The 26,355-nt window shown below is 39.5% G+C and overlaps 1 protein-coding gene across 3 annotated transcripts in view; it reads left to right on the forward strand.

Moving 5' to 3' along the window:
* Positions 1 to 26,355, forward strand: part of odf2a (outer dense fiber of sperm tails 2a) — a 70,987-nt gene that overhangs the window by 32,595 nt on the left and 12,037 nt on the right. The window contains exons 14-20 of one of the 3 annotated variants that reach the window (XM_078550148.1): positions 1,559 to 1,669; positions 2,103 to 2,207; positions 5,903 to 6,061; positions 7,071 to 7,162; positions 8,965 to 9,127; positions 10,501 to 10,626; positions 14,119 to 14,302. In XM_078550148.1, coding sequence (XP_078406274.1) covers positions 1,559 to 1,669; positions 2,103 to 2,207; positions 5,903 to 6,061; positions 7,071 to 7,162; positions 8,965 to 9,127; positions 10,501 to 10,626; positions 14,119 to 14,160 — 798 coding nt within the window. In that variant the 3' untranslated portion in view covers positions 14,161 to 14,302. Of the gene's footprint in view, positions 1 to 1,558; positions 1,670 to 2,102; positions 2,208 to 5,902; positions 6,062 to 7,070; positions 7,163 to 8,964; positions 9,128 to 10,500; positions 10,627 to 13,883; positions 14,303 to 26,355 lie in introns of those variants that run through there. The other 2 variants (XM_078550147.1, XM_078550146.1) reach the window with 2 other exon arrangements.

Genomic DNA, 26,355 nt, shown 5'->3' on the forward strand with positions numbered 1-26,355 from the left:
GTGGGGAGGGCATGTGAGACACTTCCTTACTCCACTTTCTGTGAATACAAAAAGAGAAAAGGAAAGAGCGCAAGAGAGTCATTTGTACTCAAGTCAGGTTTTAAATGAAAGATTGCAAAGAACGGGCCTTGATCTGGAGACAGAAGTTCAGCTTTTTGCTGTTAGTTGGCTACAATGAATTGTAATGCCACAAAAAATTAGCTCGTGAAAGTGACAACATATATAATTTGTTTGTCTCATTTGCTGATGGTAGAGAAGCTAATTGAATTAAGGTTTAATCTGATTATTACTGCTATCTGTACATTTACTTGTGGGCTGTAAAATAAAACAACTTAACGATTCATATCTGACCTTGTCTCTCAAATGTTTTCAATTCACCTACTGAAAGATTAGCAATTAACATTTGGCAAATAATCAGATTACAGAAGGATTCTGTAGAATGATTAGATTCTGGGCAGTATGGACACAAGATACTCTAAGCACGTGGCAGAGTGATTAGCTTCATTGTACCCAAGAGAATATTTTAAGGCAGACAGTTAGGACCAGGATGGGAGGAATGTGCGTAGCCCCACTACTCTGCAGGCCATACCATTAATTTAAAAGTTTAATTTTCTTACCAAAATAGCCAATTGTCTATTTCCCCTACTGGTGCCGAGTATAAAAGAGTCTTCAACCAAACTTCTTTCAATAAACTCAGAACAATTGTTTATTATAAAACAAAACTACGCTTAACAAGTTGCAAGCACTGGTTAACGCAGAATTGTAATTGGGAAGTCTAACTTTCTATCTCTTCCTAAAGAATTTCCCCAGCACACATGCAGACAAAGGACAAACAGGTAGTCTCTCTGCAGAGTTGGGTTTTAGAGGATGGGCGTTATAAAATAAAGGATAAAGTTTGCAGGGTCTTGATGCTGTCAACCTGGAGTTACTTTGTGTGAAGTTGGGCTGCTGGTCCCAATGGACATCTGGAAGTTCTCTCCAACTGCTCTCGGTTTTGCAGGTCCAAATGCAGATCAGTTACACTCAGATGAGGGTTTTCTGGCTACAAGCTGATAGCCCCTCACAACTTTGGGCAAGGGAGAGAGAGAGCCAGTTAGGGTAGCCTTCCTTCCTCAGTTTGTTCCCCAACAAGACTGCCTTCAAAACCAGCAGGTTCAAAACTTCCATTTTTTTTTCATTTGATTTCCAGCAAGTTACTAGCCTTTGCTTTTTTCAGTTTTTTCCCCATCAATTAAAGTATTTGCAGTTCAAAACAAACAACCAGCTCTTCCTCCAGTACCATAAAGATCAGGCGATTTCTTGGAAGAGGCCTGCTTGTTGACGGTTCCAAGGTGAACTTATGACCTTTTTTTTAAAAAAAAATCCCAGGTCAGCATCCACATGTACGGATAATGCTAAGTCCTTCCATTTTGTAAAAGAAAAATTCAATCTTGACAGATATGATTCCAACAAGACTGAAAGTTTGTAAGTGTCAAAGTAGCTGACAAGTTCAATATTTCTGACATTGTACCGGTTCAAACCCCAGACTGAGTGCATTTTCTTATCTAAACATAATTAGGCGAATATGTCAGCTGTGGAGGAGAAGCTGACGTTTGCTCAGTCTGAGATGCAGCAGCTGAAAGTCTCTATCAAACGCTACGAAGGGCTGGTGGATAGTTACAAATCTCAGGTAATCCGCTATGGGGACTTCATAACATGCATCTCAGTATGTGTCTGACTAAAATGTTCAAGTACAAATGTTCTTTGTCTAATTTTGATCTGTTAACCTACCACTGGCAGTTGGGTGGTAGTGTTACCATTGATTTTATTTTGCTGCATTGTGTTTGGGAAGCCATTTCTTTTTGGGGATGGGGGTAGCAGTTGCAAGTCTGGGTAGGAAAACCTTTGTGTAACATGAAGGAATGATGAAAGTAAAAAGTAACTGACTAAAGGCAGAAATAAAAATAACCAATGAGGAGGGAGGACATTGAAGGCAGACCAGAACTTTGTTTCACTGTAAGTGGGGAAATAATTGTAAAACCCTATTTTGGAGAAAATCTTGAGAAATGTTGCGCTGATTTAAAATGCCATTTTAATAAACAAAGTGCTTGGCATGCATCCAGTTGATGAAGACACGAATGGAGTCAGATGAGTGCAGCGTGAAACTGGAGAAGGCAGAGAAGGAAAACAAGCTCCTGAAAGATGATGTGAATAAGGAAATTGAGCAGGTAAATATTGCAGTAGTGGAACAATTAGTTCCTTAGGCAAGAGTTTTTTTTATTTGGGAACAGTGGGATCACAAGGCAGAATTTAAAAAAAAAAAATCATGTCTGTCCTTTGGATGGAGATGAAAAGGAAAACAGTGAATGCTGTAAATACTACAGATCTGTTAGCATCTGAAACAATGTGCTGGAGATTTGGGTAAGGCGTCTTTATCAGTTCTGTTTTGCTACAGTGAGACTGGGGAGAAATATTTTGGGAGGGGTGAGCAGTCATGCACGACATGATTTGAGATAAGGAAAGGCCTAACAGCACTGTGGGTGTACCTACACACAAACTACAGCAATTTAGGATTCGGCAATAAATGCTGGTCTTGCTAATGTTGCCTAATCCCATGAATGAATTAAAAAAAAACACACCATTAACAAATGAGGAAGAAGAAAATTAACAGTTACAAGGGGTGGAATTTTATGGCCCCTCCCACCAGTGGGATTTTCCGGTCCCGCCGAAACCAATGGACTTTTAACGGTTCACTACATTTTCTGGCCCTGCCCCCACTGCGACGGGCCCGTAAAATACCGCCCAAAGTTTATTTTGTAGATGCTGTTTGTTCTTCCCCTTACCTCCACCAAAATGTCATTGCACATGCAGTTGAGACCATATCATCTTCATGTGAAGTGAGTTTAGAGAGTGAAACATTAGATCAAGATTCTGCAGCACCTCCGCTGAGGAGATGGTACAGTTACAGCTTGACAAGCTCACACAGGCAATTTCCATTATAAATGTGGTCTTAGGAATTAATAATAACAAAATTAACACACAGCCAATTTTTATCAGTTTTTTTGTGTTGAAGCTTTGGTATGTTTTGGATCTTTGATTATAGCAGATTTAATTATATAAAATAATTATTTTTGTAGCGTCTTTGTATTTAAATAATCTTTCAGATGCTGACTTCCCTGTATATTTCCAGCATTTTCTGGTGAGTTGCTTTTTAAATTTCATTCAAGATGTGTGAATTGTAGCTTAAGCACACATTATCTATGACCTCCAGTGCTTTGGATTTGTTTTCCATGTTCCCTTTGGCAAAGTTCCTGGCCTCTATGAAGAGCCTTAGTCCCAAATAGGCAGATAATTTGAGCCACAGAGGGCTAAGCAAATCACTCGGTTGTATTGCTACTTACTTACTCGAGGGCAATTAGAGACAGGCAATAACTGCTGGCCTTGTTAGCAATACCCACACCCTGTGAATGCATTAAAGAAAAAGGATAAACTAGTTCATTGGGGAATATAAGGAAATATTTTATCAAATTTATAAAGTGTTTAAACACTACAATTATTCCAACAAGGGTGGGCTCGGTTCTGGACTTCATTTTAGGAAATGAAGCTGGGCACTTGGAAGGAGTGGCAGTGGGGGGGCATTTTGGTGGTAGTGATCATAATTCAGCTAGTTTTAACATTTTGGAAAAGGACAAAGGTGGAACAGGAGTTCAAGTTCTAAATTGGGGTAAGGTCAATTTTACTAAGCTGAGAAGTGATTAGCAAAAGTGGACTGGTGTCAGCTACTTGAAGGTAAATCAATACCAGAGCAGTGGGAGGTATTCAGAGGGGAGAATCAAGGAGTTCGGAGTAAACATGTTCCCACAAAGCAAAAAGGGTAGGATGGCCAAATGTAGAGCCCCTGGATGTTAAAGAGCCTACAGGGCAAGATAAGGCAGTAAAGGAAAGCTCATGTTAGACACCTTGAACTCAATACTACAGAAAGTTGAGAGAGTATAGAAAATGGAGGCATGAAATCAAAAAGGAAACTAAGAAAGCAAAGAGAGGTAATGAAAGAATATTGGCATGCAAAATCAAGGTGAACCCAAAGATGTCTTATGTATTGACATTAAGAATAAGAGGATAACTAAGGAAAGAGTAGGGCCCAAAAAAATACCAAAAAGGTAACTGATGTGGGTATGGTTTTTGATGAATACTTTGCATTTGTCTTCACAAAAAAGGGGGACGATGCAGATATTGTAGTTGAGGAGGAGTGTGACTTATTGGATGTGATAACATAGGGAGAGAGGCAGTATTAAGGCGATTAGCATCCTTGAAAGTGGATAAATAACCAGGGCCAGATGAAATGTACCCCAGGTTGCTAAAAGAATCCAGGGAGGAAATAATGGAACGTCTGACCACCATTTTCCAATCCTCACTAGATACAGGTGTGGTGCTGAAGGATTGAAGGTCTGCTAACGTTGTATCTTTGTTTGAAAAGGGAGCAAGGGATGGACTGGATAATTATAGGGCAATCAGTCTGACCTCAGTAGTGGGAAAATTATTGGAAACAATTCTGAGACAGGACGAACTGAACTTAGAAAGGCACTGATTAATCAAGAATAGCATGGATTTGTTAAGGGAAGGTCATGTCTGACTAACTTGATAGAATTTTTTGAGGAAGTAATAAGGAGGATTGATGAGGGCAGTGCAGTTGATCTGGTCTACATGGCTTTTAGCAAGGCTTTTGACAGTGTCCCATATGGCAGACCGGTTAATAAAAATAAAAGCCCATGGGATCCAGGGGAATGTAGCAAGCTGGATAAAAAATTGCCTCAGTGGCAGGAAACAAAGGATAATTGTTGACGGGTGTTTTTCAGACTGGAAGGCTGTTTCCTGTGGATCTGCAGGGCTCAGTACTAGGTCCCTGTTTTTCGTGATAATATATTAACGTTTTAGATGTAAATGTAGGGGACATGATCAATAAGTTTTTCAGACGACACAAAAATTGGCCTTGTGGTTGATGGTGAGGAGGATAGCTGTAGACTGCAGGAAGATATCAGTGGACTGGTCAGGTGGGCAGAAAAGTGGCAAATGGAATTCAACGCAGAGAAGTGTGAGGTTATGCATTTGGGGAGGTCAAACAAGGCAAAGGATTACACAATAAATGGGAAGATACTAAGAGTTGTAGAGGAAGAGAGGAATGTCCACTGAAAGTAGCAGCTCAGGTCAATAAGGTGGTTAAGAAGGCACATGGAATCCTTTCCTTTATTAGCCAAGGCATATAATATAAGAGCATGGAGGTTATGCTGGAACTGTATAAATCATTAATTAGGCCACAACTTGAGTACTGTATGCAATTCTGGTCACTTCATTACAGAAAGGATGTGATTGCACTAAAGAGGTTAGAGGAGATTTATGAGAATGCTGCCAGGATTGGAAAATTGTAGCTATGAGGAAAGATTGTATAGGCTGGGATTGTTTTCCTTGGAACAGAATAAACAGAGGGGAAATTTGAGATGTACAAAATTGTGAGGGGCCTGCATAGAGTGGATGGGAAGGGCCTGTTTACCTTAGCAGAGAGGCCAGTGACTTGGGGCATAGATTTAAAGTGATTGGTAGAAGAATTAGAGGGGAGATGAGGAAACATTTCTTTCACTGAGTGTTGTGGGGTCTGGAACTTGCTGCCTGAAAGGGTGGTAGAGGCAGAAAACCTAAACTCATTTATAAGGTGCCTGGATGTGCACCTGAAGTGGTGTAACCTGCAGAGCTACGGACCAAATACTAGAAAATGGGACTAGGCTGAGTGGCTCATTTTTTCAGCTGATGCAGACACAATGAGCCAAGTGTCCTCCTTCTGTGCCATAAACTTACTATGATTATATAGGTTTACACTGGTGAATATATTTTTGATGGACACCTTGACACCTTTGTGTTCATGCTGTAGGTGCGGAGACAGATGCAGAAAAAGTTGACTGATTTGGAGCCTGTTCCTGAGTTGTTGAAGTTAACTGAGCATAAACTACAGGACTGTCAACAGCAGCTCATCATATATGAGAGGAAAAATGTAGATCAGTCAGCAATCATATGTGATCTCAAGATCGAGGTAGTTTTAAACTTCTGTCCATTTGAGCTTATTTTAGCTGTTAACCTAACTCAATTGGGGGTCCAATCTGGTTTAAAAGTTTGTAGGTTTGAGTCACATTCCAATGCTTCAGTATGTAATTTAGTCTTGCGTTTAATTGTAGTGCTGAAGGTGTACTGCATTGTCTGAGGGGTCATCTTTCGGATATGTTAAACCGAAGACTGTCTCCTTGCTGCAGGTGTTCAAGTGAATGTTAAAAGATTCGGTGATAATATGAAAAGAGCAATTAAAAGCATTAAAGACGTTCATTTAGTGCCATTATTATGGGATCTTGCTGTGTGCAAAATGACTGCTTTTGTCTGTGTTCGCTTACATAAGCACTTTAAAGTCATTCATTTAATGTGAAGCAATGTGGGACAATTAAGACACTCCAGTTCTTTTTAAACTTCACGCTGTGTAAATATAGGTGATAGTGTGCAAATCTAATAACAATAATGTATTTATATTCTTTATAACTTAATGCAAAACTCAAGCCTTGCACTGTAAGAGCATTGTTTGTAACAATGTGATAGGTCCCCTTTGTAATTTAATACATTATTCTATCATCCAATATAGTTTTGTTAAAATATAAATTGGAAGATTTCAGTGGATCTACAGGCACTAATCTTCTAATAGTATAATCTTTAAAAGTTGTAAAGGTTTGGGCCAGCTTTTACTGTTTTTCCCAAATTTAACCTGAATTAGTTGTGAAGCCTTGCAGTCTTTAACAGGCAAATCATGTCTGTGCTGCTGGCTGCAAAGCTCATGCATCTCACTTTGCACCTACTTGCCTATATATCCTGGGGTGGGGTGAGGAGTGGGAAGGAACTGGAGGGATGGAAAGATAAAATTGGATCCTCTATGCTGCATTCACTTGTGGAATGCATTGATATTAAAGTGACATTTGTGTTTGTCAGCGTGAAATGGTTGTGAAATTTTGTACAAAGATTCCTTGTTGAATTTAGTTATTTTGTCCATCTTATCTTCACAGATTGAGGAACAGAATAACAAGACAAGAGAGAAATGCCAGTATCTGCAAGAAGAAAATCATAACCTGAAGCTAAAACTGGAGACTCTGGAAAGGTTGGTTTAGTTGTGTATAATTAACAGAGGACAGAGCTAACTGACAATGTTGTTTCTGTAATGGAGGAAGTGAGTTAAACCCAAACTTCTTATTCCTTTGCTGTTAGGATGCATTGTGTATCTTATTGTGTTTCATTTTTGGGGTTTCATTTCTCTGTCTCTTTTTTTTTCATCTGATTCACTTACATGCCCTGGAAAGGTATTTCCCATACCAAGCCAGTTTCCCATACCAAGCCAGTTTCCCTTCCCTCCTGATGAGCTAACCTAAAACTGCTGAAACTTCCCTAACCTTCCAAAGATAAACTTTGTATGGAATTCACTTGGATTTGGTATTAGAACTGTTATGTTTTCTTACTTCTAAATTTTAAGAGGGGTAATGTAGCTGCCAGATTGTTGTATTTGAAATGACTCCCTTGTCTACTAAATCCTTTCCCTAACTTTTGCTTGCAGGTTTTAGGCCATTTTCTGTCAGACATTTATGTGTTCATGTTGATTATGTTGCCTTCTCTTTAAGAAGAAACTATGGGAAACCTTCAGAACGAAGCAGCCCAGCAGTTCCCCAAATATAGATTAAACTTGAAAGGAAAACTTTGTACACAGAAGTGTACCCTAATCTGAATTTAAAGTCTTTTGATTAAGGATTTAAACACTCTTAATGAATTTTAAAATCTGATGTATATAGGCACCTAGTGAAGCTATCATACTTGGAAACTTTGTCATACTTGCACCCAGTTAGCTCAAAAATATTCATGAAATGATAACTGATCACAACTGCAGATTCCAAACAAAGTAAAATATTTTTTGAATCAAATAGTTTTAAAAAAGCAAAGCAGTTATACATGTCCTGAGGTCAATTAGAGACTATTTATATCAATTTTGACAACATAGTATAGCACCAACAAGCAACAACTGTCTGGTAACAGATAAAAGCCCAGAATCTGCAAGGAAGTTAAGAACAAGGTCTCATGGAGAAGTGAATAATTTCAAATATGACCATCAGGACCCCTCTTAAGATTCACAACTAAGAATCCACACAGTTGCAATACCAGACCTAAGTGAGTTTCGTTAAAAGACTGCCTTTGGAAAGCTAAGGAAGTTTCAGCGGTTTCCTTAAGGGATCAGGCCAGGTTACACACAGTTTAGCAGTGGAATAATCCAATTTAAATGTTACATAGTGGCATTCTCCAGTTCTGATAAAACTGTATCTTTGGGAGATGTATTTCAAATTCACTTAAATTCTGAACTTGCTTTTGTGTTTGGCAGGATTTATTATACTCTAGCTACAAACTCTTGAGGGCTGCAAAAGCATTTTCTCACTAAAATAAGTCATCTTATGTCAAACATTTTGAAGTGATTCGCAAGGAGTGTCCAGGGCTTGTCACAAGGTAGGCAAATGTGGCAGCCATTTGCACACAGCAATGCCCTGCAAACAATGCTGAGATGAATGATCAGGCAACCTGTTTCTGGTGGTGTTGGTTGAAGGAGGAATGTTGGCCAGTTCACTGGGAGAACTCCCTTTTCATCTTTGAATAGTGCTATAGGATTGTTAATATTCTCCTAAACCACCAGAACAAGCAGATGGGCATTAGTTCAATATTTTGTCCAAAGGACAGCAGTTCCTCAGTACTGCATTGCAGTATTGGCCTAGATAAAGTGCTCAAGCCCTGGAATTTGAATGGATTAACCAAAATTGAATTGTGTTGTTCAGAACATTAGTAATTCAGACATGATAGAATACCTGAAGGATTTTAGAAGCAGTGAGGATATTGGATACTGAAGGAAATGTCGATCATTATTCATAGGAAGCTGGAAGATTTAGACACCCAGAACCGGGAGCTGGCTCAGGTGGTGACAAAGCGGGAGGAGACCATTCACCATAACCAACAGCGATTAGAAGACAAATCCCGTGAGTGCACCAGCCTGGCTAGACAGCTGGATGCCGCCACTGATGATGCCAGACGCCAGGTCAGTTCAGTGAGATTTGACTAAATGTAAAACAGGAGGAGGCCATTCTGACCCTTGAGCCATTCCACCATTCATTTGGATTGTGGCTGATCCAGATCTTGACTCCACATACCCTCCTTGGTTCCATAATTCTTAATACCCTTGCCTAACAAAAATTACCAATCTCCAGTTTGAAATTTTCAATTGACGCAGCCTTTTTTAAACTTGAACATAAACTTAGATCTTCAGATTCATGGCTACACACTGCTACTGTGAAGTCACTGCCTGCAACTTGTATTTGCTTAGTGCAATCATAATAAAGAAACAATGTGATGTTCTCAAAAGAATATGTGTAGCCAAATGGCAGCTTTAAATGATCTGTGCTTAAATTTTACAAATAGAATTCCTTGTAAATTAATGATTTTCTCAGCAAAAATGCTGTGATCTAGAATTTGTTGCCTGAAAGGATGGGAAAGCAGGTCCAATATAACTTTTGAAAGGATATATAAATGCTTGAAGGGAAGAAAAGGCAGGAGAGAGGGACTAATGGATAGCTCTCTAAGGGCTAGAACAAACAAGGTGGTCCAAATGGCCTCCTGTGCTATATCACTTTTATTCACCAAGCAGATGGCTAGTTAACTGCTATTGTATCTGTTATGACTACCTTGTATGCATTAACAATGTATTACACTGGAGTTAGTCTTTAAGGATTTTTAAACCTCTGGATCACTGCCCTGCAGGCCACCCTCAATTCAACCACATTTGTCTCCTTCATCACAATGGCCCATGAAAATTGCTGGTTGACAGTTCAACAAGTTTCAGTGATGCAAAATTGAGTGTATCCAGCATGTTTGCTAAGGGTGTTCTGTTTTAAGTGGAGCTCAGTATGCTTACAGAGGCTGGCTCCTGATGGTGTGAAAGCAGGAAAGCTTGACATTGAGGTTGCTTTCCTGAAACATGACCCAGTAACAGTAAATGTGAACAGTGTGCGCATGAAAGACTGAAAACTTTCAGGGTAGCAGCTGTGATCATAGAATTGTGAGACCATTCAGTCAATCATTTCTGTTCAGCTCTTTACTATCTATTTTGTGCTACTGTTCTGCCCTTTTGCTATAGCCTGCAAATGATTTCTTTTCAAGTATCTGTCCAACTCCCCTTTAAGTTACTATTGAATGTGCTTTCTTCACCTTTTCATCTAATGCATTCCAGATCCTAACAACTTGCTATGTTAAAATTTCTTCTCATTTCCTTCCTTGCCTCTGGATTTTTGCCAATTATCTTTTAATCTGTGCTCGCTGGTTACTGATCTTGCTCTGCAGTAGAAGCTGTTAATACAGGTCAGATTGTCAATAAAAATATGTTGAATATATAATCAAATATATCTATTTGACTAGGTGGACCAAACCAGGGAGAGAGCTCTGTCAAAGGAGCGAACCACACAGAGCAAAATAATGGACCTTGAAACACAACTGAGCAGAACAAAAACAGAACTGACTCAACTACGACGAAGCAAAGAAGATGTGAGTCACTGGTTACAAAATATGCATTTTTAAAAATTTTAAGTTTATTTTTGAATCTATTCTATAGAACAAGGGATCAGTGAAGGGCAATGAGACTGATCCCTTGGTTTTAGTTGTAAAGAAGAGGTTATTAAAAACTCCAACCCTTTAACCTGGATATTCGTGAATAAGGGGAGTTTTATGGAGGTATGCATGATGCCAAAAGGAATAGAAAGGGTTAATCCCGAGCACAGCTAAAAGTCAAAGGCAGCTTCAGGAAGCACTTTATATGGATTAATACCTGACATGGCCATCTGGATAGGGCAGCATCGACAAAAGTTCTGGAGTCACTCAAGGCAATTACTTATCACATATTTATAAAGTAAGTGGAAACCGAGAGGTTCAAGTCCTTCAATATCATTATGCAGTATTCCAACCATGGATCAAAATATTTTTCTTATTTTCCTCCTCCTGTGGGTTCTATATGGATAAGGGTGTTTAATCATCTTGTGGCTATAGGGCTCACAGCTGTGTGCTATGGATTCTCATGGGCTGAATTTAAAGGTTAAATCCACTTTTCCATTAATTCATATGCATCTCCAGCTATACTAACATATCTTGGTGTCCTGATTTACAATTTATACACAAAGTAGCAACACTTGAGAACAACCCATTCCAAATCTCCAGGTCAACTAAATTTTAAGAGGCCAAACTATTGAATGAGAAATATAAATGTAAATAGAACTGACATGTCTGGGTTTAAGGGCCAAATTTCCTGGACTCGGGTATATGGCCTCAGGGTTATAGCTTTGACTCTGTCGTCTTCAGTAGTGTTTCACAAAGGGAGCAGACCTGGTAGCTTTCCCAGGTGACTACTCTACATGTTTAAAGAGATAATTCTAACAGTGAGCCACCACAGCCCTCACCCAACCTTTGTACACTTTGCAAACATACAGCTGTCTGTATAAAGAGTAGAAATTTCCTTGCCAGGGGACATCAAGGAATTATACTACGCTGTAATTCCAGTTGTCATCAGCCAGTACTGAATGAATCAGGGATTGAACCTGTGGATGTGGGGCTGGGGGGAGAAGGGGGTCTCCTCTTAAAGATTGAGTTAACTTAGCTATAGCATGCCTACTCAGCAACTCTACTTTTCAACATCTGCATTTGTAATTAAATCCAGGCATTAGTGGAGTCCTACTTGATCGAAGTGCGAGTCTGATATAGTGCTATAAGCACTCTGGCTGATTTGTTTTGTGACCCATGTTCCCATCCAGCAAAGTTCTATTGTGGCAGTGGAGCTTCAAAATTACCTTTGTGATCTCCTCCAAATTATACATTAAACATGTGGCAGGAACTCTTCCCATGGCTCAACGAATTTATCCAGTGACTAGCCCACCTTTACAGGGATGAGAAATTTCTGCCAATTGGCAGATTTCCAACTTGGCATCTTGGAAATCTGCCATTTTAAATGTATGTTCCAACCTTTGGGGCTGGTATGGGACTTTAAAAATAAACCCAACTCTGTCAGCCTCCAATCAAGGATTCTGTATCTGGAGGAGCAGCAAAAGTGGGAGAGGGGGAATCCATGATTGGAGGATCCAGAAGAGCAGCTGCATCTCTCCCATCTTTGCTGCACCTCCAATCACAACACTGGCAAGTCCCAGGAGACTTAGAAACATAGAAACTAGGAGCAGGAGTAGGCCATTCAGCCCTTCGAGCCTGCTCCGCCATTCATTATGATCATGGCTTGTCCTCCTACTGCTAGGCCACTCATGGCAGTGGCTGAAGAGAGGAGTTTGCCGTCTCCTTTTGGTCTCCCCGCTCCTTGGGAACCTTATCCCTGTTGTGTGCAGCTCTAGCAGCGCCTAGTACCAGCTGCTCACTCTCACAGTTGGCGGCCATGGCAAAGCACTCATCCTGGTGTAGAGGACCACCAGGCACTCGTTCTTGGAGTGGGTCCTCTTGTTATTGTTGAAGCAACTCTCCATGTGGACCAAGTGCTTAGCAGTGTTTGCATTGTGCTTTCATTTGAACTAGCACTTTGAACTATTAGTTATTAAGTAAATTAACTTTTGTCATTATTCTCATGAATGCTTAGATTTCAGCTTCTTCTCTGTTCTGTTAATACTATTTAAACCACTTTTACGGTTTGCCAGCCGTTGGGAGTTGGCAGCAGGAGCACAATAAAAGTGGCTTCAAAATTTGAATCTTTAGACATGCTCCACCTAGTTTCAAATGAAGTTTAATAGCTTCTTTCGTCAATATTCCTTGTGCCCTTTCCACCACATTGCTGGTCAACGATTGTGTGGATTTGTTTCATAGAATCATTCTGGAGAGAATTGCAGTCCTTATTTGCAAATGAGCATGCTTTGCCTTTTTGTTACTAAAGGAACTTCCCATTTCTGTGTGTGTTTGTGCACATGTATGCTTCTTTGTTAATGCAAGGTTGCTTAACCTCTATCTAGTCAGATCTCCATCTTTCATCTCCACAGAGGAGTAGGATATAATTTTCCTTTGTCAACAAAATATTTTTAGTTGAGAAAAACCTCTTTGTTAATATCTTGTCCAACCAACAAAAATAATTAATGGAAATTTTATCCTAGCAAACCAGTGTATGCTACTTGATAGGCAAATCTGCATTCCGAAAGTTATCTGAATTCTTTGAAGACATGACTTTAATTTTAAGGAGGGGGTTGAATTTAAGGAGTGGTTACCGCATGTAACAGGAGTACTGTTTGTGTGATTGCATTGTATCTTCACAGTAGTCGTTTTTTATCCCTCCTATCTTTTCCTTCTCTTTCTTCCCCCCGCCAAAAAAAATTAACTTTCTATAAATGTGGATTAAACTGTTTTTCAAACTTCTCATGACTAAGATAATTGGATCTTTTGTGAGGTGTTAACTGCTCATCTCACAGTACTTTTACAATTCCACCCATTTGAAGTGGCCTAGAAGCATTTGCATTTCGCCACAGATAATAAAGTGCAATAATTTTCCAGCCCCTCTCACTGCAGTGACTTTGCTGCTTTGTGTCATAATGTGTACATGGTTCCTTGTCACAAAAATATTTCAGACCTTTTAGTCTTTGGCCACACTCATCCCTGATTTCCTTCAGGTGAGGTAAAAGGGTGGGGTGTTGGGAGGAGAGTGGGTGACTTAACACAGTCTGGCACGACTGCAATGCTATTCATAGCTAAATGTATGATGAAGGATTTACCTTACTGACTGCTGAAAGTGTAATTATGTCAACTCCAATTTGTGCAAAATTGCTTCTTAGGCTGAGAGGCGTTTCCAGAGCCGCTTGCAAGACCTGAAGGATCGTCTGGAACAGTCGGAATGCACCAACCGTAGCATGCAGAACTATGTCCAGTTCCTCAAATCTTCGTACGCAAATGTATTTGGCGATACTGCATTAACAAGCTCTCCAGTCCAATCTAGATCACCTCTCTGAGGATCTCTGGCAGTGTCAAAAACTTAACTCTCTGACTTTTATTCCTGTTTTATTTTTTTAGGGGTCTGGACCTATAAATGATCTTAAAAAGGACACCATGTGAAACATATTCTTATGAACTGGTTAATATTATATACAGATTGCAAACTGCAAGGGCAGTAATCACTCCAGCCTCAAGTACAACTCACCCTAAGTTAACAAACTTGTGAAATAGATCCTAAGAACTATTTAATCATAGGCTTCCAGCACATTTGGGATTCGTATGTGAATTATTCAGGACCGTCCTGAATTTCAGATCAATGTATTTAGAATTGAAAATGCCCTAGTACTTATTAGAATTGTGACTTGTTCATTGACTGGTAAATTAAGTGACATGGCACACATACTGTAGGTAACAGCATCCACTTGTCTTGTATGTAATCTTTCAAATCTATACGTTTTGATTTGCAGCAAACTTGCACATGGGTGTGCTGCTGTGATTTATTGTTCACGTCTTTTTTCCCACTAATCCAGTGAGCCTGTTGGCAACTCTACCGAACTTAATATCAGGCTGAGGGAAGAATAAGAGTGTTAGATTGGAACAGGAGAGATTCTTGTTTCTCAGTCATTCCTTGGTGTGCCACAAATCAGTACCTCACTCTTTAATTTGCATTTTTTGGAATCTGTCAATCTCTTTCTCTCCTCTCCCCTCCTCCCTTTTCCATTTTGTCCGCTACCCTCCTCTTTTCCAATTTATGCCTGCTTGCTATCATCTACATAATTGCATGCCCTCTTACATGCTGCACTGGAAGATGCAATTTCTGTTAAATTGAGCAGACAGCAGTTCCCCGGAACTCGCCTGCATCTATTCCTCAAAACAGTGCTCATTTATGGTTTTTCAACAAACTATCGAAGGTCCATTGATACTTTTCCAATTGCAACTTTTAAAATGTCCCTAAAATAAAATAATTTGCAAAATTATTAATGAGGTAAATGAGAATACAAGTCTCACTCTTGGTTATAGGTAAGCATTTTTAAAATTAAAAATTATCAGCGAGTCATCTGTTCATGGAGAACAGAACCAGGAAAATTTTGTTAGTTTCAGTTAATCCAGTGCATGTTTTATTACTTTTCTGGTCAACTGCTTAAATTAAAACAATTATTCTGAAGCCCCTCCCATTCAATCAATTTGTACATGTTTTAATTTTTTTTTAAGTTTTTAAAATTTATGTAAACCAAGAGCTGAGGTTTAGTGTGCAAAAAGTCCATGTTCCAATTGGCCTTGGAGTAGTTGATGCACATGTAATCTATCCCTCAGTGCTTACATACCTCATTTTGATAAAGACAGAAGAAATCACCAAAAATATTAATGTAAATAACTTTACAAAATTCTGATATTAACTGATTTTTGAAGCTCTTATTGTTTTGGATCCATTTGATAATTGATAAATACTGGATTGCATCAACAGTGCTGACTGCAGTCTCTCCCTGTCTGTCTTTCTGTGTCTTACTCTTTCGCTCTGATAGTTGCTGTGACTCTTATAGGGTGGCCTGGGACTTGGTATTGTGCTAGGATGAGGTTTAGTGTGTCAAAGGGCCACCTCTGTCCAAATCTATTGTGTGATCTGTATGAGAACCACCCCATTAAAAGTGGAGCAGACTTTCCAAGCCAAAATATGACATGTCCTCGAATAAAAGGCCCATTTGGTGAACAAAATTGTTTTCATTCAGCTGTGCAGAAACAGCACAAGAAACACTGGGTTTTTTTGAGTTGTATTGCTGAGGAAATGGTAGATTTAAGTCTCAATTACACAGTGGATTTGAAGTTAGTGAACTTTTTCCAGATGTTAGGGAATTTGTTTGAGACACTGGTTGCTGTGTGATTCTTTTCTATTATCTACTTTAAAGTAATATTTCAGCTGGAATATTTAGAATATTAAATAGCACTTCTCCTGAATTTGAGATCAAAAATACTGCTTAATAAACCTTCCATGACACTAAATTGCATCTTATTTGCGCTGAGGGGGATAACATGTAAGTTCTATTTTCATACACATGGACAACTTTGCAATATTAATTTTCAGATCTGTTAACATCAATGTAAACCATATTGGGCAGGGCTGTAATGAGCCATAGTATATCAACACATATCAACTCCAAGAAATCTCCTGCAGCAAGGAAGCCAGAGCAGTAAAAGGAAAGAATGAGTTAGGAATGGTACAACCCATTCGTGAATAGTTGAAGTTGAGGCATCAATACACTGAGCACTAAATCAGATTTCACTGTTTAAAAGTCAGCAGCCTTTTAAAAGCTTCCACCAGTAACACGTCATCTGAGTGTATACTTCTACAGCACAAGTACCCTAGTCATTCTTAATTGCTACAGTCTGCAAACCTGTAACATGGCTTTATGTTCTTTGAGAATGTCATTAGTAATAACTTTCAAAGCCAGCAGATCTCCCGTGGCTTTGCTCTTAAACATCACAGCAGTGCTGAAGGTCCATCTGCAAATTTGGCCTTTTCCCTTTAAGGCCACTATTCTTGTAGTAAACTCAGCATTTAGAACTGCTTATAAAGTTCACATTTCTGAGCAGTGACTGGCTTTCTCTATATATCTTGTATGCATAGAGTTTCATGCCTTAAGGCCTCAGCATATCACACAATCTATTTCTTGAGTGCAGTGGGGGAATGTAGTATGCTATGAGGAGTTAAACTGAATAACCACTTTCATCGGCACTTCTGTGTTTTTTAAGCAGACAAACATATTTTAATAGGAATAGTTTAATTGAGTGGGACTACAAATTAAATTTTACTTTCGAAAAGCTTTGGATTTAATTAACAATTCTCCAAATGAATACCATTTGACCCTCTACCCATTTTAAAATGTTTTTCCCATGGAGACATAGAACTTGTTTTTGTCATTCAAGTTCTATCTAGTTTGCCTTCTGAAATCCTGGTAGTCTTGTTATACAACAATAATGGAGTTGTTGACTCATTGCAGGAATCAATCACTATCAATTAGTCTACAACAGACCTAAACATGAGATCACGAAAACACTGCTGGTGGAGAGCTTGGCAACCACAGGTCCAAAGTCACCTGTTCCTCCCAGGCCACTCTACACTTGCCACGTCATTCTCTTCTCTTTCTCTTTAATCCCTCTTGTCACAAGCGTGTTTTCTGAAAGGCTGTGACCACCCAAGAATCTGCCCTTGTGCCTCTGTAACTGACCAAAGGGCACAGGTCAGCTGTTTGTTGTTGCTTCCTAATACATGCATCTCTTATTTGGTGACGTAGTGTATAGTTGATCCAGCTAAGATTACAAGCTCTGCATATAGGAAATTACATGTAGACTCTCTAACTGACTAACTTACTATTCTGATGCATTGATGTACTGATTTGCTGTGCTTCAGTGCTGCTCGGTAGTTTTGAGTACAAGAAACACCAACTACTCAAACCCACAGACCATGTTAGCGTTTATTACACCAATTTCCCTATACTTAGTTATGGAATGTTAAACACTTTTGTTCTTTGTTTGAAAAATGAGCTTGACTTTTTTCAAATTAAACCCTGCAAATTTCAACAGCAACAGGAATTTAAGCAAGGTTTTGCTGGGATTGGGCTTCTCTACACCTTGAAGCGAAGACTTGAGAGAGTGCAGCTCTCCTGAGAGTGGATAGGTGACTACTTTTGTCTTTGCTGCCACTGCAAAGGGATTCAAGTGGCACGGATCAGTCTCCTGAGAAAACTGCTGTACTTGGAATTTATTATCCTTTATCATAACATGCAACATTAATAGTGAATGAAGCCCACTGAGGTACTGATCCAGTTATCTTTCAACAGTGTGTAGTTTGAAACCTGGAACACTCAATTACGAACTTAGTTATTTTTTCTGCTTTAATAGCACCTTTTGTGAATGTGCTTATAATGAAAAGAATTTTCCCCTACTGATGAAGGGTTAATGACCCCTGTAAAATAAGATTTTACACAAGACTTGCATGTTTTGGGTTTTTAATCTGGTTTAATCATCAACAGCCTTATGTAGCATGCTTAAGTAAGTTTTCATTTAAAAAATGAAAGCCTATATATTTCTGTATTCATTACTCTGCCCAGAGTTTTGTGTTCCAGAAACAAGTAACAGGAAATCAGCTTCACACCACCCATAATTTCACTGGATGAAAGTCTGGGGGCAAGCGTTACCTCTACATGTTCATGAGGTTAAGCTTTGCACCAGGTGTGTTACAAAGCTGTAATATTTCTTTGTCTGTTTTAAGATGCTAAATTATTTCTTATAAAATAAGATACCACCCGTAAAGTGAGACATGTAGCTGAAGCCTTTCATCTTGCACTCATCAGGACAAACACAAGAATGCCAAGTTTCTAACAATCACAACTATTTGTACTGCAGGAGAAAAGGGGGGCTGATTGGTTGACTCTGGCTGAAGTGTTGCCATGAAGAAAGCAATGGGAAAGTAAAGCAACATGTTTCTCTTTTCAGCAATATTCAAGTTCTGTAGCGACTGTTTAAGATACCATCTGTTACAAAGGGTAAATGTCATTCACATTAGTTAGGTGTCCATATGCCTCCAACACAAAATAGTAAATTTTTAGCATTCTTTGCCAGGCCGTAGGTAGAAAGGGCTTATTCCAAAGGGTTTTTAATGTTTAAGATAAATTGTCTGCAGGCTGGAGAGGACAGGTTTCCTCATGAGAGATTTTGCATAGAATTTACAAGTTAATTTGAAGTAATCTATCCTTTCCATATTGTCAACAATTTTATATCCCTCTATAAGATCACCTTTCCAGTGTCTCCATCATAGGTTGCAAAATCTAAGTTTTTCTAGTTTTTTTCCTCATAATTCAACCTCTTTACAAGGGATTTGTATAACAGAATTTTACAGCACAAATGGTCCATTTGGTCCAACATCAGGCTCATGCCAATGTTTATGCTCCACATGAGCCCTCCTCTCACCTTACTTTGTCTCACTCTTATCAGCATATTGTAACATTTGGAAGGCTAACTGATTAGTCCTTGTACACTTAGACTTTCTACAGTAGGCTGAGTGGCTCATTCAAAGAGGAATTGTAGTATTATGCACACAGGTCTTGTGTGCATTTGACATTGACAACAGTTACAACTGTCTTTGCATTCAATCATGGAATAAACCTCAACTTTGGGGTCTTAACCATTTTTGGTCCCATGTACTCTGGTGCTTTGATTAAACATTTTATAAATCCCTTAAAATACAAAAACTACTTTTACGTTTTCAGGTGAAATATTGCTAGAAGTTGTAAATACATTTTACAATTATTTTGTATACTTATTTTGTATACTTTTTAATATTTGCAAATGTTTATATTATATGCAGTATATAATCTATTTGTTTTTTTATTATAGTCATGTTAATAATAAATGGCCAATTTGTTTGTAAGTCAATAAATTTGTCAATTGGTATCTTTTACAGGAAATTCTATTGAATCATAGAATGGGTGCAGTACAGGGAGGCCATTTGGCCCATGTCCATGCTAGTTCTCTGCATTAGCAACTCAGCTAGACCTACCTCCTTGCCTTCTCACCCTCTAGCCCTGCATTTTTTCCCTTCAGGTGTTTCTCCAATTCCTTTCTGAAAGCCGCAGTTGATTCTGCCATATTGTTGGGTAGTACATTGCAGCCCGTAGCCACTTGCTGTGTTTTTTTTAAAAAAAATGTTTTTCTTCATGTTGTCGTTCGCTCTTTTCTCATTCACCTTAAATCATTCTTTCTGGCACTTTCACAGTTCTTGGGCAGGGTAATGGCAGGCCGGTTTGGATCTTTGCAATGAATGTTGGAAGTTGGGTTTGTCTTCATGGTTCACTAGATGGCGAGTCCTTGATGTCAACTGTGAGGAAGCAAACCATTTGCTGACATGTAAGGCTGACCAAGAGTGGATTTAGTGGAGATCTTAATATTAAAAGAAGTTGTTATTGAGATGTGAACTAGTTAGCTTGGGGAAATTAAGAGTCAACCGCATAGAGTGAATTTTACATTTCATTGCAAATTATGAGAATTGAACTTTTGACCTCTGGGTTGCTAGTCCAGTACGATGACTGCTACACTGCCAAACCCTTGTGTCTTCACATTAATGGATGGGGAAGTATATAACCAGGCTTTAAAGAACCAACTTTAGTAGAATAGGGGTTAATTTTTCTCAGTTGCACCCTTTTTCCTCTCCAACTCACCTCTGTCCAGCAGCCTCCACGTGCTAGAAGAATGGCCTAATGCGGCTGTTGGTGATGCTGTAATTTCACTGAAAGGGGCACAGTTTGAGATAGATCAAGCAAATGACATGGGTTTCCCTCCCCCACCCTCAATCATTGATCGGCTTGCGATACCAGTAAAAAGTTTTTCTGCATGTCACATCTTTTGCCAATCACCTTAACTCTTTGCCCCCTTAACACTTCCCACATTCAAAAGCTTCCATATAAAGCATCATTTCTTTCAGTATTGCCTTTGGCCATTTCCTGAACTTTTCAAAGTCATGCTTTGTATCTGCTTCCATTGCCTGATGTGGACATTTTGCACCATCAACAGAACTTTTAAATAGGAATGTTGTTACTTTTGACAGAAAACAGATCAGGATTCTGTGCTTGATCTTAAAGTTGCAAACCCTGTAGCCCATATCCTAACCTCATATTACTCCTGTTCTTTCTGAACTACCTTGGATCCAGAGCTGGAAAAGCCTTGATTTTAAAATTCTCATCCATGACTTTGAATTCATTCGTGGCCTTGCCCCTCCCTATCCCTGTATTCTCTTCCAATCCTACAACTCTCAGATCTCTGTACTCTTCCAATTCTGGCCTCTTGGGCATCCCTGATTTTACACACTCCACTGTGGTCATACCTTCAGCTGCTTTGACCTGAAGCTCTACAATTCTTTGCCTCTTTTGCCACTTTTTAAAATGCTCCTTAAAATCTACCTCTTTGGTCAAGTTTTTGATCAATTGTTCTAATATCACATGTGGCTCAATGTGAAATCTTGTATGATAATCACCTTTGTGAAGCACCTTGGGATATTTTACTACCTTAAAGATGTAGGTGCAGATTATCAAATAATGGTTACACTGCATTTGACAGTTTATTGTAATTCACCTTTTCATTAACTTGTCTTATTAAACATGGTTTGCATCTTCTGTCCAAATACAGACGTTTCCAGAATTTGACAGAAAGCTGCTTTTGTTTCTGGAAAATCTAAAATGCATTTTTTCGGATCAAACTACCTAAATCCCTTGCAGCTGTACATACAGATCTCAAGTCATCTCTTTCTTGCGCACACATTTCTGGTTTTCAGTTACAAAATGCTCTTGGGATTTTAAAAAGTACAGCATCCTGCTTTATTCAAGTTGAAATACCGATTTAATGATGGTGATGTGATACAGGCTGTGTATATATTGATCTCTCTTCCAACGCCCAACATTGAAAATGACCCATTGAACCTTGTGCATGTTTGTGATGTCTCAAGGGATCATCCGTCTTTGAGTATAAACAGAAATTAATCTATTTAAGGACTCTCGTAGCATTTCTGAAATACAATCAAAACTTGCTCAGTTTTCAAACAAAACAACTTTCAGTCACAGGCTCAACATAATGAAACATCCTGATAAAGGCGCAAACCAGACAGCAAGCAATGGCAGGAAAAAGGTTAGGGGAGATGGGCGAAGGCATGGTCAAATCAAAGGGGCAGGTTTTGAGGAGGTTTATTTTCAAAGAATTGAGAGAGTCAGTGAGATAAAGGGGTTTAGGAAGAGTTCAACTGAAGCAGTTGCAGCCAGACTCGGAGAGGGGAAAGGGAGGTGAAGTTCAAAAGTGGCCAGAGTGGGTAATGAAATGCCAATTATTTCAAACCTATCCAACATTCCCAAAGCCAATCAAGCAAGCTCCAGTAGACTGTAGTAACTATTATCTGAAGGTGACAGGACTTGCCAAGACCTTTTTTTTAAAAAGTATATGGGACCCTCAGTTCCCTGAGCCTTTCCTGGTAGCTAAAAGCCTAGAGACTGGATATCATTCTAATCTCTTGTCCTTTAGATCCATCACCAGAGGCTCAATGTCCCCCAACATGAGATCATCAAAACTGGACACTTCACTCCAAATGTACCAAGGGCTCTATAAGCTAAGTATCATATTTCTACTTTATATTGAACTGTCCCAACACCCTATATCTATTCTGCAAAGTCATCAGACTTAAGTCCATTTTGAGCTCCACACCATAGTGCCTCTGTATTCAATGATTTTTGTTGGTTTACCAGCAAAGACTTTGCTCTGTTCTTGGCAAAACTTATCCTTCAGAATTTGGAACAGAAGATCCCGAAGAATGTGCCTGTATTTATAGGTGGGTCTCCAAGTGTATTTCCAATATTTGCAGGGGCCCGTATCAAAGGTTCCCCAGAAGCCTGTCAATATTAGCATAGGTTCACTGAGAGCTTCTTAGTAACTCCTTGTGGTTCCTGGCGTTGTACCAGTATTTACCTGGGCATCCCAAGGCACCGTATCTTTATTTATCTTGGCTCCCTGGGATACATGGGATTGTGCCACAACTTGTCTGGGGACCTGAGTGTGCCAGTACTTGCCTGGAACATGCTAATGGGTCCCCACACACAAGTTTTGAAAACTGCTGCAATATATGACAGTCCACTGAGGGTTAAAGTACCTAATTTCCAAATCCCGCCTCTGACACTACATTGGTGACAGCTGTCCTTTAAAAAGGCTTGGTTTTCTCGAAATCCTTCATCTGCCCCTTCCATGTGACCTTCCCCAGTCTGGTGTGGCAAAGAACCCAACTGAGTAAATACGTGTGTGCGGTGCACAAAATCCAAGATGCAGCTCTTCTACACTCTGTCTGCGTTGATCCTCTCTGCAATCTCCTGTACAGCTGCACCACTCACTGACTGCACAGCAAAGGAAAGCAATGTATCCATGCTCAATTTGTTTGAGGTGAGTTGTTAAACTGATACTGTACTTTTTAAAATTCTACCTTTGCTCTGATAGGTCTTTTACAGAAAGATTTGCATTTATATAGTGACTTCAAGACCTCAGAAGCAAAGTGCTTCACGGTGAGCAAAGTATTTTTGACGAAGTAACTTTACTGGGAGCCCAGTGCTCATGAGCTGTTTTCTAATATCAATGCTGTTAAATCAAGTTTCTGTAGACCAGTAGCTTCACCAACAAATTGTTGCTGGTCCACAGATTTACAGGAAATCCCTGGCAGGTTCAGTGGAAGGTTTTGAACTTTTAAGGATGATTTTAAATTTAAGACATTGCTGGACCAGGAGCCAGTGTAGGTCAGTGAGCACTGGGTCGGGGTGGGCAGGGGAGGTGATGGATGAACAGGACTTGGAATGAGTTAGGATATATGGCAGCAGAATTTTAGTTGAGTTCAAGTCTGTGGAAGTTGGAAGACCAGCCAGGACAGCATTGGAATAGTTGAGTCTGGAAGTAACAAAGCTGTGGATGAGAGTTTCAACAGCAGATGGGCGGATGCAGAGATAATGATGGGTGATGTTGCACAAATGATCTTGGTTGTGAAGAAGAATGGGGTCAGGTTCAAATAGGATGCCGAGGCTGAAAATTGGTTTAGCTTGAGGCAGTTGGCAGGGAGGAAGGTGGAATTGGTGGTTATGGTGCACACAAGAAATTCAACACCATTCAGAAAATAACAGTCTGCTTGATCACCATCCCATTCAAAACCTTAGATGTTTACTCCCAGTTTTTAGTCCTTTACAACATGCATTCCAACAATTCGCCAAGGCTTCGTCGACAATGCCTCCCAAACCCAGACCTTGACCACCTAAAACAACAAGGACAGGAAGCACATGGGAATACAACCACCTCCCAGTCCCCCACCTAGTTCACCATCCTGACTTGGAAATATATCACTATTCCTTCATTGTTGCTGCACAAAATTCTGGAACTCCCTACTTAATAGCACCTTCTCCACATAGACTGGCAGCAGTTCTCATGGGTAATTAGGGATGGCCATTAAATGCTGGCAATGCTAGCAATGTCCAATGTTCATTTCCCATTAATGAATTTTAAAAAGTTAATGGCAGGGACCAAAGCCAATGGCTGTAATCTTCCCAATATTTAATTGGAAAACGTTTCTGCTCGTCCAGTATTGGATGTCAGACAAATAGTGTAACAAATTGGAGACTCTGGAGGGGTTGAGAGATGGTAATGAGAGTTGGGTGCTGTCAGGATACATGTAGAATCTAATATGGTGTTTTGGATGATATTGCTGAGGGGCAGCATGTAGATGAGAAATAGGGGACCATGGATAGATCCTTGAGGTCTCAAGAGGTACTAAAGCAAGAAGAAAAGCGACTGCATTGAAGCCTCTGGCTGTGACTGAATAGTAAGAATGGAGTCAAGCGAAAGCGGTCCTGCTACTCTGGATGATGGAGGCGAGGTGTTGGAGGAAATTGGTTAGGTCAACCATGGCACAGTGATGATGAAGGATTAGCTTTTTCCAAGTCAGGAATGTATGCGACTTGGTGTTGTTCCCATGCGCCTGCTGCCCATGAAATTGTAGGTTTGGGAGGTACTGTCAAAGGAACCTTGGCAAGTTGCTGCAGTGCATCTTGTACATGGTAATGTAAGGTTTTGGTCATTTTGTCTGATTATGATTCTGTGAAGCACCTTGGGATGTTTTGCTCTGTTGAAGATGCTATGAAAATGCAATATCTTATTGGTAATGCTTAGTTATGCCACTAGATGGCACATCATATACTTTAGCAAAAGGTGGGGCAGGGTGAGTGGAAAATCAAATGGAAACATTACGAATGCTTGAAATATAAAATGAAAAAAACAGGAAATGCTGGTTGCAGGCAGCAGGTCAGTCAGTACCAATAAAAGAAAGGCGACTGACCTTTCAGATGTACAATGCTTCTTTCACTTATCAATTCTGAAGATTAAAAGGCATTTAAATAAATTGGGAAAACGAAGAGTGAAAAAAAGAGGGAGAGGCACAGACTTCTCAATCATAGAGACAGTACGTAAATGGGAGAGGGAAGTTTAGCTTGGGTAAGTAAGCTCTTTGAATCTGAGCCACTTGGATACAATGGTGCTCAGGGCAACCTACACAGTTTAAATCCCTTTTCCTGTTTTTTTTTGCTCTACCTCCACTTGTTGAAACTAACATCTTGATTTTCTGATCTAAGGTTTACCCACTAATGAGCAGCTTTTCTCAAACCTGAGATCCATGAAATTCCAGCAAGACAAAAAAATAAACAGTGGATAAGAAATTCACAGCCAACTAAAATTGAGTGACCTAGTCTTCAAGGGCTGGATTGCACTGTCTTGGGGGTTGGTGGAGGTGAGGTTGGGGGCAGTGGCCTCCAGTTAACTTGTGGGTTTCAATTTGGATGCTCCTGGTCTAACTCATCCCCCTTGAATCATGCTGTGCTGCCCAAACTGTTCCCAGCCCCTTGGATGGAAGAGGAAGAGAAACTTCTGAAACTGAGGATGAAAAAAAATCTTTACCTTTTAAAGTACAAAGAATATTGGGCAAAATCATGCTAGAAAAACACTGGTGTATTTACATCACATGCTGTTATTAATCAGCCAGCAAGTTCAGGGGATTGCAAGAGATATACTGTGAATTATGAATCTCCAGAAATTGTTGGTTGATTTAGGTTGTTCTGCCATTTTCTCCCAACATATACTTTATTCATAACATTTGTAAATTATACATTTATATGTTTCATTATCATTCAAATTTGACATTAAGTGCAAAACAAATCCGTTTCATCCAATACTATGTGTTATGTACTACATTTACAATTACAGTCATTACCTTTGCACAAACAGCATCTTGTCCTCAACCTGCCTTTTTTTTTAAGGACTTGCTGAATTTGTACATTAATTTCCCATTAAATTTGCTGCAGAAAGTTAACTCTGGTAATTAGGACCTTAAACACCTATTTAATGATGTGATAAATTGCTAATGCAATGCCAAATAGACAGATTTTTAATCAGTAAGGGAATCAAGGGTTATGGGGAAAAGTCAGGAAAGTGGAGTTGAGGATCATCAGATCAGCCATGATCTCATTGAATGGCGGAGCAGACTCAATGGGCCGAATGGCCTGCATCAGCTCCTATGTCTTATGGTCAATCTGCCTCTCTGATCCTGAAAGGAACAACTTAAACTGTTCACCCCATTCCTGTATGTAGTCATTTGTTAGAGATGTAAATGTTAAATTTTAAAATCTTTTTCTTGCCTTTCCTTCCTGATTTTTTTTTTTTCCTAACCCAATCTTTTTTCCCTTGTTATTTCTTTGACACAGATTT

The sequence above is a fragment of the Cetorhinus maximus genome, chromosome 10 (genome assembly GCF_964194155.1).
Source record: "Cetorhinus maximus chromosome 10, sCetMax3.hap1.1, whole genome shotgun sequence".
NCBI classification, from domain to species: domain Eukaryota; kingdom Metazoa; phylum Chordata; class Chondrichthyes; order Lamniformes; family Cetorhinidae; genus Cetorhinus; species Cetorhinus maximus.